The sequence below is a fragment of the Sinohyriopsis cumingii genome, chromosome 17 (genome assembly GCF_028554795.1).
Source record: "Sinohyriopsis cumingii isolate HCF-2022 chromosome 17, ASM2855479v2, whole genome shotgun sequence".
NCBI classification, from domain to species: Eukaryota; Metazoa; Mollusca; class Bivalvia; order Unionida; family Unionidae; genus Sinohyriopsis; species Sinohyriopsis cumingii.
Genome location: NC_142977.1, coordinates 120,403,156 through 120,417,934, shown reverse-complemented (window position 1 = coordinate 120,417,934; position 14,779 = coordinate 120,403,156). Strand labels below are relative to the sequence as shown.

Genomic DNA, 14,779 nt, shown 5'->3' with positions numbered 1-14,779 from the left:
TTGATGTTCATATAATCAATTGTTGCTTGAAGTAGCTTAATTGGAGGATGACTTTCCACGAAAAAATTGGTGATATGTTCAGTGTTATCATATCTTTAATAGTACTTTCTACGCAATTTCGTATGAGTGGAGATCGTGTCAACAGAGGCAAATGTACTGGATATAGCATTTTCCTCTACCTTACAATGGTGGGGCCTTACCTCTACAAGACGCCATAGCTCCACAGTAGACTATAGTCGCTTTCCTCTATATAGCTGAGATGGTCTTTGTTTTGTTCCTTTTCATTTCTATTGAAGGATTCTACAAGAAAAACAACACACAAAACAACATAAAAGAAAAACATAGAACGAAAGAACCCCCCCCAAAAAAAAAAACACAAGAGAAAAACAAAACGAAAACAAAAACGTCATGTCCGAAAGAGCCGCGATAAGAGATATTTACATACCCATTGTTCAATAATTGTTTCTTTCCTTATGAATGCTAAACGTGCAGAAAGGCGTAGTCGATCATAAACTTTGAAAATCGCACTCTTTGAAAAACTTTGTACATTAATAGCAATATGTTGCTTTGTCATGTGTCATTTTAGCTGTGTCAGTGAAGCTATGTCTATGTTCTTGGCCACTTCACTCGATTTACATAATACCTCAGTCCTTTTTCATGTATTTTAGTGAAGACCATTTTCACAGAAGCTGGAAGCTCTAGACTCCACGAAGTCTATTTTACCTACTGTTCACATGTATCATTAATGTTTGCTATTCCCATCTCTATTAATGTTATTTGTCCTATTATACAAGAATGGGTTGTGCCTCTTTCGTTGGAGTTGTCCAGTCTCCAAAGTTGTATCATTACTGCACGTGTACTTTCCGCAATATTCCGTGGTTTTGCCTTTGAACTTTGTTCCAGTATTTGACACTTTTCTTTTCTTGCTGCAGCTGTTGAATCAATATGAATTTGGTCATTATTTTTTATGGCAGAACTCGTCATGTAAATTCCTCTTGTAAATTCCTCTGAATAGAATTGTTTTGATAACACTGTTTAGGTTCGGTTGCTTTCCCTTTCAACCAGATGATAAATGTGAAAAATCACTCCTGCCATTTCCGTATCCATTTGAAGCAAAATCCTAACTACTTTTAAGCAATAATTTAAAAATGTGCGTTTTGTTTACATATGTGTCTTGTATGTATAGTAAAGAAACGTCCTTTAATTTGACGCATCAATAATATAAGTAATATTTACAGTATCATACATTCTAATTTCATTATCTACTCTATGAATGTAATCATGACTTTCATTTAAACACTATTAAAATTCTTTAACTTCAAAACATCTATAAGCATCAACTATTTGTTTTGGCAAGGAGTGTGCATAAAAAACTGTTCTTTAGCTCACCGTTGGCATCGATCATGGACACAATTGCAACGTCCGAATGAAACAAAACATGACAAGACTGTGTCAACATGTTATCCAACACAAGATACTTTGTAAAAGTCAGGACATATATAGCATATATGCCACACGCAGACGAGATTCAAACAAAACATACATCACATTAAACTGCTCTTACAGTTTCTTGCAACAGTACAAGAAATGCTGTTTAAGATGCCGTTAGGTTCTTCATCAAACATAAACATCGAAGAGATTGCAAAGTTAATAATTCCACTTCCACTTAGTTACTTGAACACATATTAGTAGATGGCGTTTTATCGGACAGAATCCTTAAATTGTACAGGCAATGGTAAAATCAAATGTATATCACTAAATGTTTTAATTTGTGTTTAAAAAAGAGAAAGAAACTATTAAATAGCATTGATTTTACAAGTGTGAACCTAAAAGGAAATGTCATTCACACCATTTGCCTACATTATGGTATACTAATATTTATAACTAACCCCTTAATTATGCATTCATGTGGAAGAAACTGTTACGAAAACCAGTCCATAAAGTTCTTTCACACATTTCTAGACCAGATGATAGTTACACTTGTGCACTAAAAGTTAAACAAAGAAATCGTTAACATTTCATTATGCGGAATACAAATTAGCCATAGGAATACAGACACGAAACATCCGATGCAAACATACACTTGGCTTCTCAACTAACACAGCTGACATAATGTGCATTCTTGGCTTTTATTTCACTGGTCGACATACTGAAAGGAAAACACATGAAGGGTATATTTCCATGCAACTACTCAACAATTCGCTGAACGACAAATGTATGTGTTTGTTCACGGGGGCTACTAAAGCATCGGCACCTGTACTGGCGTTTGCTACTTTGAAAACGTTGACTTTCAAGTACAGATGACTGGTTTGTTTTAGATCAATATAATATTATTTATATCCTTAGGTTTCAAGTTCCATTGGGACTGAGGTAGCAACAATAAAGGCTGTAGGGTGAAATTCTACCAGTTGAGATTCTCGTATAGTCATAATCGCGTATGTCCTGCAAAACCTATCGAATTATGACTTGGAACATTGACAAGAATCTTAGTGCATTAGTTTCATTTTTTCAATTAGAAAACAGACACGTTATATTCTCTAACAGCTCTGCTTTTTCTTTTTAAAATAATATTTCTAAACTTGTTCATGAGATCTTAGTTTCAACGTGTCTTTCTGCCTTGTTCTTGTTGAGGAGTAGAAGGAGAATTCATGCCTTAGCCATACTTGTGAAGTAAATATTTGTCTTTTCCAGTTTGAAGCTAAATATTTTTTCTTGTTTTGAGGAAATTCTTGTCACTGCGGCCAAGCGGCATTTTTAATTCAGAAAATTGTCGTCACCATCGGTTTTAAAAAAATTCTACGAATAGATTATTTTAACATATCTCCTAAACCACATCCTCCTCGTTGAGAATACACTATATGGTCCAGTAGTAAAATTGGCACCGTCAAAATGAGATTAATTGAGAGGAAATTAATTATGATAAGCAAATTCAGGGTGCAAGTGCTGTTGAGGCTTGAAGATTTGTTGCAGTGAATGGCCTTGGTCGCAAGGCTGCCGTCGTCGTTGTTACTGGCGGTAATAAATTGCAAAAACCAGTTTTAAAACTCGCACTAACTTTAAACTTGTTCCAGAAATCAAGTAACTGCACAACTTTTTCGGTAGACAGAAGAAGAAAAATACTTTAAAGTGTCGAATTTTCAATAGTATTGAACCTTAAAGTTGAATGCATTGAGCATTACAATCGTATCACATTTAAGCCAGAAAAGTCTTTGTGAAAGACAATTTCGACCTATCTTCTTTTCTCTCCCCTATGTCAGTGTTAAGCTTGAAAGACCAACATCTACGACTCATTGAGTTTTGGCCAGGGCATTGTAACGCTGTCCTGAGAAAGTAAACATTTGAGCTACCAAACACAAACGCTTGATAGGAACCCATGTCAGATAATCATTTTCAAAGGGAAGTTGATTTCACTGTAGTTCAAAGAGTCTAAGTTGTCCAAAATCTGCCGAAAGAAATGATTATCTTGGGTAAATGTTAGAGTGCGCTGCGTACGATTGGTCAGATTAAATTAAGGCGTATACTTTGAAAGTAATGTGAATTTAAAGTGACGACCTGGGTCAAAGTTCTTTAGTCCGAAATTTCCAGAGAGAGAAGAAGTTTGGTACTGAGGACGCCTAAAAAGAATAGCGCTTTCCTCGTTAAACAAGAAAAGGGAACCAGGTGGCTTTCTTGTAAGAAAAGTCAGGCTTTAGTGCTAGGGCGCACACTTTTTGGAAGACAATAGTATTAAGGTATGCAATTTTAATTTTTCACGTATTTTTGTATTTGTGATTGTTTATTTTTTTGTGTTGCAATTGTGTTGATGTGATTAGATCATACTATGTATCGTTTATTCAATTTCGTGTAAATCTGTTGATGCTAGAGCTGTTATGCAATTTGTCTCTTTAATTTTACAGTTACTAGGTCATTGATAGAATTGACGGATCGCATGCGATCCAAATTTTCATATGTGTAGGATTTCATAGGGTTAAATTAAATAATTTTCTTTGTCTGTTAGGACGATACTGATTATCGTGAGTTAACGATAATCGTATGTTATATCCGATTTTGTAATGTTTGAATAATCTTGTAGGTTAGGGATTGTTGTGAGCTAGAATTTTGAATTTTATGCAAAAGTAATCGAGATTATGGCAGTGTAGGTAAGGAGATACAGCAATCTTTGGTAGGGTGTAAGGGTGCACATTTCTGTCGATCTATAAAGAGCACATTAATTTGGGCCAGAGAACAATTAATTATATCTAAGAATTCATGCATTACTTTAGTTGATAAGAGCTACGAGAATTCGCGTGAGTTCCTTGATCTTAGATAATTTCGCGTATGATAAAGACTTGAATTATGTATTCACTGAAATAACTTAGTTAAGTCATGTAATGAATTTCATTCAATCATTTGTGTAATTGAGACGAGAACGGACCTGTTATGTCTCGTTTGGTGTTAATATGAGTCTGGATGAAATACTCATTAGGACATTCATTAATCTTATGAAACTAGGTTTGTTTATGGTCTGCTATGTTTAGCTTGACCAGATAGCCTTTGGTATATGTTTAATTCCGACAGAACGCTATCTGACATAACGAAAGGGGAGTAATGATCTATTCCCAGTAGGAAAACTGACATAAGATTAGGTTGCTTCTCTGTTTGTTTTTTAAAGGGAAAATAGCCCCACTAACGTATCCACTGAAGTATCCACTGACGTATCCACGAACCTACTGATCCAAGTATCTACGTATCTACGTACTTACGTATCCACCTACCAACAGAAAGTTTGAGGGCCGAAAGAGGCGAGGCAGTAGGGAGGGTGGAGAAGGAAAAAGCGAAAGGACCAAGAGGAACAAACACAGTTAAGTTGGAATGGACTGGAAATAAACAGGTTATGAAGTTGTACAAGGCAATGACTTCGATTGTTCACTCAATTCTATGATGAACAATTTCTATCATTTAAAGTAATCTCTCGTAACAAAGTGTTTCAAAAATATTTTTAACAAACGCCAACGGACTTGTTCATATTTTTCGACTGATGCCAAGCAGTGGATGATGATAACTTTTTGAAAGAAAAAAGTACAGCATGCTGTTACACTTTTATTCTTCAGACACTCTTTAAAGATGATGTGTAAATAATAGGTCTTGGAGAAAAAATCTCAAATAATCAAATTTTCGTTAATCACTTTGAATCAAATTTTCGTTAATCACTTTGAATCAAATTTTTGTTAATCACTTTGAATCAAATTTTCGCTAATCACTTTGAATCAAATTTTCGCTAATCACTTTGAGAACAGACAAGGAGAAGGATGCAGCCATAACCACAACCTTGGGGTTGAGATTCGGGAATGGTATGACACGAAACATTTGATATATTTTATACACGTTTAATGTTTTTCAAAAGGTATAACAACAAAAATATTTACATTTCAAGAATCAAAACACGAAAACACATAAGGTATACACGACTCCGTACATCAGTAACAATTTAAAATGTCCAACGCTGCAGATAAGCAAGTAAGTTTACAATGTTCTCGATAAATTTGTGTCCCTTGAAATGCATGTACACGATCTTATTTATGTTCTTCTAGTCTGTGAAGTTCATTGTCTCTAATTTCTCGGGATATCTTCCTTATTTTTGTTCTATTACTACTATTCTAATGCTCTGGTAATATTTCTTCTTCTGTTTCAGGTCCTTTCGCTGTGTCTGTAATTTTTCTAATTTCATTTTCACATCTTGCATTGGTTTTACGTTAGCTGCTTCCAGGATTAGTAACGAACAATATCCTTGCCATAATGAACCACCTCTTGTAACCAAGCACGGAAGAAAATACTTTTCTGGTCGCGTACATCTTTTCAGTCGTAAATTTATTGATGTAACTGTTTAAGGTACTAAACTAAGTAACAGAACATAGTAAAACCAACAGGTTTAGTTAAATCAACAAACACATTTCTCTTAGTTACAATGGGAAAATGTAAGAAGCATTTACTATATTGTGAATTGACTCACAAGTAATATTAAATGTTCTATCACAAGTCAAAAAGTATAGACTGTTCCAAACGAATTCCAATAGTTTGGAATGTCATGGTGTATCGCAATGATCTAATTCTAAAAAGTCAATGAGAACTTTGTAATTTCAGTGAATAATTTAAATAAATAGTTCCTTTCAAATGATGTCTGAACACAACTATATGAGACTGATTCCACATACTGACCTTAAAACAGTAATGAATAATGTCTATATCAACCCACACACATTCAAATTTTATTTGACTTTATGTAGCAGTAGTGTGTTCTGAAAATACACAAAGACGGTTCAATGACCAATTTACATCGAACAAGGTCACCAGTGTTACACTAGCAAATTAGAATTTAGGCCAGCCTAGCATTCAGAAAAAACCCACGATGTATATTCACATCACGTGATGTTTATCTAAATTTAACCTTAGAACCTATGGATGGATCTACGCAGTATCCTTCTAAAAATGGCTTCTTCTAAAAGTGCAAACGTACGATCAATAAGAAAATTAGCAAAAGAAAAGATTGAGAATCAACAAGCTTTGTGAAGTTCCCCCGAAAATTGTTTCCTTACAATACTAAGTGAAAATGTAAAAAGAACTTAAGGTTTTGAAAATCGAATCCCAAAGAGTCTTAGAATTACTAACGCAAGTCCTAATGAATAAAGTTTTGAATAAAACTTTAGTCGTATTGCAAATAAATTCCAACGCTGAAGATGTTGATTTGCCTACAGTGGCAGGTAGTCTCTAATGTAAGAATGTACCAATGACCTTAATTGTAATTATGTGCGAACATTCTTTTGTTAGCTATATAATAATTGATAATATAACTCAAGGTTTCCTTATTTAAATTCACTATAAATCCCAATTAATGTCTCTTTCCAAGACTATTACATAACACTTTGTATTTCCAGAGAATAATAAATAATTTTACCCAAATCAAAATCTGAATACAACAATATAAACGATTTCTGCACATACGTTATTGCAGGAATACTATAATTTTTTAGTAAACAAGATTATATAAAACATTAAGACGCAAAATAATAACCCGGATAAATGCGAAAAGTTCATTTTGTGAAAATTCTTAGTTATAATTAGAAGCTCTTTTACTGAAATTGCAATAAAGAACATGTTAAATACGATGTCCTTGACTCAGACCAAAATAAATAGTTGTACTTCTATTGATAATGATCCTAATATCAAACCCTCGCTCATAGAGAAAATATTGACAGATTTAAAAAAAAAATCAATGATTAGAGTCAGGTGGACAATGAACTTGATTTTGGACAATGTCAACTACGAAATGCAATTTTACATAACCCACATTATATAACAAATAAAAAACTAACAAACAATGCAAATTAAATATATGTAACAATTTAATATTTCGATACACAAGCCAGGATTGGTTGGCAGGCATTACCTATATTTATCCGTTCCTAGGTGCCTAATACAGATAATCGCATTTAAAACTTAATATAAATTTGCATCGTAATAAGTGAGCATAGCATTGGAAATTGCACGCTATAAATCCAACATCACGATTACTTTAAGTATGATTTTGCTTGAATGTAACGATGAAAGAAAAAAAAGAACAGTATAAAAAGGTATCGATACTTAAGTCGTACTGAGTGGTTAGAGCGTCCGCTTCAGATGCGGGAGGTCGCGGGTTTGAACCTCGGCCTACTCAAACGAACGACTTGGAGCTCAACTTTAAGAGGTTAGTGGTTGGACTGATCGGACTGGTGCCAGGATAATGTGACTGGGTGGGACATCAGTGCTAGACATCACTATAAACTGCCACACTGCAGACATCGTAGCGGTATTACTGGATTATGATTAAAGCTACGTTAAAAACCTAAATTTCACTCACACACACACACACACACACACACACATGCGCGCGCACGCACACACACAAGTCGTACTGAGTCTTAAGTTAGTCTGGAATACCTGTTTGTTAGCCTTGTATAGCCATGTTGAGAAAGTGTACAGTTACTTTTTCAGTTTTGGATAAGGGTGGAAGTGAGTACACTGAGTGTATAATGATCGTACACTAATCGTACACTGACATACTACACTAATCGTACACTGACATGCTACACTAATCGTACAGTGACATGCTACACTAATCGTACAGTGGCATGCTACACTAATCGTACAGTGACATGCTACACTAATCGTACAGTGGCATGCTACACTAATCGTACAGTGACATGCTACACTAATCGTACAGTGGCATGCTACACTAATCGTACAGTGACATGCTACACTAATCGCACAGTGGCATGCTACACTAATCGTACAGTGACATGCTACACTAATCGCACAGTGACATCCTACACTAATCGCACAGTGACATGCTACACTAATCGTACAGTGACATGCTACACTAATCGCACAGTGACATGCTACACTAATCGTACAGTGAGATGCTACACTAATCGCACAGTGACATGCTACACTAATCGCACAGTGACATCCTACACTAATCGCACAGTGACATGCTACACTAATCGCACAGTGACATCCTACACTAATCGCACAGTGACATCCTACACTAATCGCACAGTGACATGCTACACTAATCGCACAGTGACATCCTACACTAATCGCACAGTGACATCCTACACTAATCGCACAGTGACATGCTACACTAATCGCACAGTAACATACTACACTAATCGCACAGTGACATGCTACACTAATCGCACAGTGACATGCTACACTAATCGTACATGACATACTACACTAATCGTACACTGACATACTACACTAATCGTACACTGACATACTACACTAATCGTACACTGACATACTACACTAATCGTACACTGACATACTACACTAATCGTACACTGACATACTACACCAGAACATGACCCTTAGCGGTCGCTGTCAGATATTCACGTACGACAGAGGAGATCTGATTTTAATCAGACTGTTTTAATCCCTAGATTCTACTATTATTAGCAGCACACGCAGGTGCAAAGAAGTGTCCGTAATGAATGAATGGTTGTGTGTGTGTGTGTGGGGGGGTACAAGAAGATATATTCATTAAAGTAAAATATAGTGTTTATATGTGCTGAGACAAAATTAGTATTCGACTGTGATGAAGCGACTGCTTTCAGATTACGAAATAATGTTAATAGCGATTCGTCTGGTCAAATCGCTCATCTTCCTTTGCGATGCTATTTGAGACTACGTAGCCTGTTCATCACCGTTAATATGTGATCTAATGAAACCTTTAGGGATAACTAGGGCATTGTACTCATGCCTTCAGTACCATAAGATTGGGTTTTTTTTGTGCAGAAGAATCAATCTGATTAAAATCAGATTTCCACCTGTAGATCTGACACACACCGAGAAAAGTTCATGTTTTGGTGACATTTGATTTTTCCAGTCCATATATTGTTAGTATCCTATCAGATAAAGTACTGCGAATTGTTTTAGGGAGAGTTATGGATAACAATGATATGTTCCGAATGACTCGCGTCACTTTCAGAAATTTTTGAAAGATGTGATTTGATTGGTGAACCACAAGATCAACAGAACCTGACTTTTATTGGTACCCATCAGATTTACACACTGGAATGTGAAGATCTATTTTACTCAGATTGCAGAAGATTCAACATTTTACAGTCAACCAGTCTTGTCAGGTAGATTTTACAGGCAGTTAATATGTATAGGAATTTAAAAATTGATACAGTATATGATTGAATATGAGTTTAAATATTAATTGAAAAATAAATAGAATTTAAAACTGATTTTGTACATGAATGGGTATTGGGGTGGGGGTGGGGGGCTTGGTAGCCCATTTCTTATAAGTACCCCTGATCCCCTTTCCTCATCTATCCTGTGGCAGGACTGAATACATGGCGATACGATATGTAATTAAGGATGTAATACGTAATTTAATATTTAATAAAGGATATAATTCCCACTTTCGACATATAATAAGTAATTAAGAATAATTTGTTCTGTCATCATATAAACTTTATTTCCAGTATTTCTTTTTTAAACGTTTATGCTCCTGTGGAAAAATAGATAGTTTTACCACTTACTAGAGAAGGAGTCACAATCTAAAACGTTGCTTTAAACTACCTGAAAAGTCTGTGAAGATTTCCAGAAAAGGGCGACTTGATGCAAGGTTGACATATATTATTAAACATATATTTTGTAGAATGTACTCTATATAAAAAGATCACTTTCTGCAAAACACCTCCTTGAAACATAGTGGTACATTGAATTTCCATAACAACAGAAGAATGCCGACCCAACAGAGGACTGATTGCTTGCTTTCTTACATAGTTCAAGGTCGGAAAACATGGTGCAAAAATAAGACGTTTTATCTTAGACTTGATGACCCTGACATTAATTATCCATTATCACATTGCTACAGTCAAATATATATTTATGGTTGTTACAGCTGACGCCATCTGCTTTCTCACTTCAGCAATCGGTTTCGCTTGAAACCCGACTGGTTCCACGTTCTTGGATGTATATCATATTTTTATGTGAAGTGAAACTCCAGCCAGTATCAACTAGGCGATTAACCTGTAAAGACTATTTTTAGATGTACCTACTGCTTTGATTTGGCGTTAATTTTCAATGTCTTCCATGGAGCTTTTGAGTACATACACCCTGAACAAATGAAAGTCCGATTGTATTCTCATCTTTCAAGGAACTGGCCAACACACAATTGTATTCTTATTATGCGCTCTTTTATATATATTTTCTTATTAATTTGATAAATTTCCTATCTTGTAACCCCCCCCCACACACACACCATGTGTGTGTGTGTGTGTGTGTGTGAAATGGGTACAGTTACGTAAACCAATCATAAATGTAACCAGATCTCAATAAGAACAATATTAATAAATAATGAGTTAAAAACAGATAATTGAAACGCATACATACATACATACATAGAGACAGACAGACATGCATACATACATACATTACAAGAACATGTCGAGTAGACAAATACGATAAGAGGACGGAGCGTCAACAAATAATATTTTGTCATTGTAGATTATTTATGCTCATATAAAAATATCTTGAATGATGGATATAGATAGGAATTTTAGACTACAAATTCCGTGGTTCACCGTTCAGGCACCTTCTTAGTCATTTTCGCCATTACCTTATACAGCCCCACGTGTATTATGTTTATTAGAACCTATCTCTCCTTGTTTCAGAGTGCCTGCACGCGCTTCTGCCTCGTTTTCGTTCCAATGCGTATTGCTGGTTGGGTATGTACTTGAACTAGTTGAGGTAATTCGTAGCCGACCAGTTTCCCGTCTATTTTTCAATACTTCATATTCATCGCCAAGCGGAGTTTTGAATCTACATACGGTCACATAAGCAAGAATTTAGAAACAAAGCTGACGGTTTCAAGAACAGGTTCAAAAATGGACAAAGGCAGGGAGAAAACGAAAATTTGGCAGGCTGACCAGGATGTGGATATCGAGGATTTGACCTTCATCATTCCAATTATCATTTCTGTGGTACTGCTTTCTGTCTTCCTTTTGCGAAAGTACATCCGGTGGACAGTGCAGTGCCCTAGTAATAACCGGTTAGATGGGAAAACTGTGATCATCACAGGTAAGACCCTTTTCAATGTTACTGGCGAACGACATCGATAGCATATCAATGACTTATGTTCTTTTCACATAAATAAATCAACCAATAAGAATGGTCACAGGTTAGTGACTTCTATTTGATATGTGTCATACGATATTATCAACAAATTACGAGCACACTCCCAGAATTTAAAAAAAAAAAACAAATATAAACGAAAACAGTTAAATCTCAAAGCACGTCATCGATTGTTTGTAGCTGATTGCAGTTAAAATATTGACTTATTTTATTTTCAATTTGTGCACAAAGATTTTGACATAGAACACACATCATAGCTATATTCTCTCTGAAAATATGGATCCTTTGCAATACAGCCACTAGTGGGTGATTTTAAATCCAGGGACATCCAAATTGAGCGGGCAAGCTTGTGACCCCTGTGGGGAAGAGCATGCTGGCAACTGGTCCTATATAAATCAAACTTTGCTATGCTTTAGCACCATGTTAACACAAAAGATCAGGATTTTTAAAAATTATTTTGCAATGTCAGAAGGACAGTTTTCTGTTCTTTCTATTCCTGCACGTTTTGTACGGGAGCTCTGAAAGGACAAACTTTATCTTCTTTTCTTTTTCTAATCGGAGATCTCTGTTTATTTGAAATCTAAACTAGTCCACTGAGACTTAGGATTAGTAAATAAAGATCTCCAATTAGTAAACTTGCATTTCTTTTGTACAAATTATTTAGTGGTTTTGTTTATCAGATTAGCAAGATATAGGCAGACATATAATTATCAAAGGATCACGCTATGTTGAATTAAACCTGGTACTCCTTACCGATTCAGATTAAGCTCCAGCATAACTTGGTGATACACGCCATTTTATGTGTCTGCATTCCTCAGGTTGCATAGTGTTTCGTATCAACAAAATCGCTACAAGCTTTTATTTATTAAAACATGTACACATTGCAACCAACGGGCTTCAGTATTAAAATCGTTTCGCCTTAGCAGATAATTAATATAAAATAATATAAAATACGAAGTCAACGCTACAAGTTGATGTGCTAAATATATTCGGATAGTATTCTGTGGCGTGTTTCCGTGTAAATTTTATTTTTATTATCGTGAGCAAGCTTACGGGATATCATGTTCATGTGATTTGTTAGGTTCTGCTTATTCGCCTTTTAAAACGAGTGGTGGACTTTATTTATTAATGTTTAAAAATTATCGTCAGTCTTTGGAATTATATTAGAAGTAATTGTGGAGAAACAATTACCATTCTTTACCCATCTGATACCAGCGAAGATCGCTTAACTAATAAATTAAATCTGCTATGCAGCATGTTCCTTTATCCCCCCCCCCACCTCTCTCTCTCTCTCTCACACACACACACACACACACACGCACATTAGGCTGAGTTCAATACTACGAACATAGTAATAACCGGATGTATCTGATTTATGTCACAACCACAACCCAGTTTTTAAAACAATGGCGAACCTTCTACGTCGGTAATACTGACAAAGGAAAAAGAATAATATAGCCGGTTTCTTCTTAACTGGTGGACTGGTGTAGAGATGTAAGCCGGAGTAAGTCGAACATGTAATTAAAAGCGTAATTAAAACTCTACAACTATAATACCTAAAATGAACTTCATCGATTTATGACATATAGAGCATCAGCTCAGATTTTAAGAGAGAGAGAGAGAGAGAATTGTTTTGTTAAGTGCGTTGAAATTTGTTTATATAAACTGTATGCTCAGCAGGTGACTTATGTTTATTGTTTTATCTTTAGATCTATTAGCTATAAAAGTTTTTGTCAGTGTGCCAGCCGGTCCGTACATTACACACTCTGGGGATCACTGATCTCTTATAGGCCATATGAGCCCTATTGCATGTCGCAAGGGGAAATTAATAGAGCCAGGACAAACGGTGGATAAGTGATTAGTGTGTTGGACTCACAACCCAAAATGGGTGCGGGTTCAAATCCTACTATTTGACAGTAGCGTCACTGGGGGGTGAGGGTGGGGGTGCGAACTGCACTGAGTGACACCATCCGAGGGGATGACAACAAAATCATTGTCGATAAAAATTTTGCATTTTTGTACAGGTAGGAGGTCCATGGGGGTGACACCAAAATGACTGTCTATACAATTTTTGAATTTTTGTACAGGAAGGATGTCCATGGGGGTGACAGCATGAGTCACCGCACTGGGCGACACCAACCCTAGTAAAGCCACTGCTATTTGATCAACCCAGGCCGGTTATCACGTGTTGTGACTTTTCAGCAAGGCATTTTACTTAAATTACTTTGGAACTAAATAACAGGCCTGCAGTGCTGTCCCGTAAAACTTCAAACGAACTCAAAGGCAAACTTTCACATTTGTTCAGTTTCACTTAGTAAGCATCAGTCATCAGTTACTTTGGAGCTTTATTTGCAGAAGTAGCTCGAGCATGTAGAGATGTTAGCAGGGGTAGGTCGAGCATGTAAAGATGTTAAAAGGGGTAGGTCGAGCATGTAGAGATGTTAGCATAGGTAGGTCGAGCATGTAAAGATGTTAACAGGGGTAGTCGAGCATGTAGAGATGTTAGCAGGGGTAGGTCGAGCATGTAGATATGTTAGCAGGGGTAGGTCGAGCATGTAGAGATGTTAGCAGGGGTAGGTCGAGCATGTAGAGATGTTAGCAGGGGTAGGTCGAGCATGTAGAGATGTAAGCCGGAGTAGGTCGAGCATGTAGAGATGTTAGAAGGGGTAGGTAGAAAATAAAGAGATCTGCTAGGTAATAGACTTGCTTGCTTAATTTACCCCTTCGATAAACCTCGATAAACATGAGCGTCCGCAGAAATTGTTCCAAGGAGGTGGAAGGGGAGTGGGTAAATCAAAATCTACAAATTCCACTATATATTCTTGCAAAATCTGGCTGGGTGGACTGCCTACCCTTCAATTAATAGATAAGCAATGTTTACAAGACGATTTCATGAAAAGTCTTTAAAATGTTATTTGCACACAGCCTTCCAATTTCTAAATGATTTTTTGGGTGTTAGTATAATGCATGATGGGTAGAATACCCATCACTGATGCAATGACATTCAGGTGTGGAAACATTGTTAAACATACACTGAATGCAAATTCAATTTTGTAACAATACTCATTTTGATCTAATGGCTTTAAAAACTCCCATGTTCAGTTGGGATCATGGTTAA

The 14,779-nt window shown here is 36.1% G+C and overlaps 1 protein-coding gene across 1 annotated transcript in view; it reads left to right on the top strand.

Annotated features, from left to right (window-relative positions):
* The first annotated feature begins 11,192 nt into the window (after positions 1–11,192).
* The window catches only part of LOC149779764 (retinol dehydrogenase 12-like), a 32,728-nt gene continuing 29,141 nt past the window's right edge, over positions 11,193–14,779 (top strand). The window contains exon 1 of the mRNA XM_089940621.1: positions 11,193–11,607. Within this exon, the coding sequence (XP_089796747.1) occupies positions 11,415–11,607 (193 nt within the window). The 5' untranslated portion in view covers positions 11,193–11,414. The remainder of the gene's footprint in view (positions 11,608–14,779) is intronic.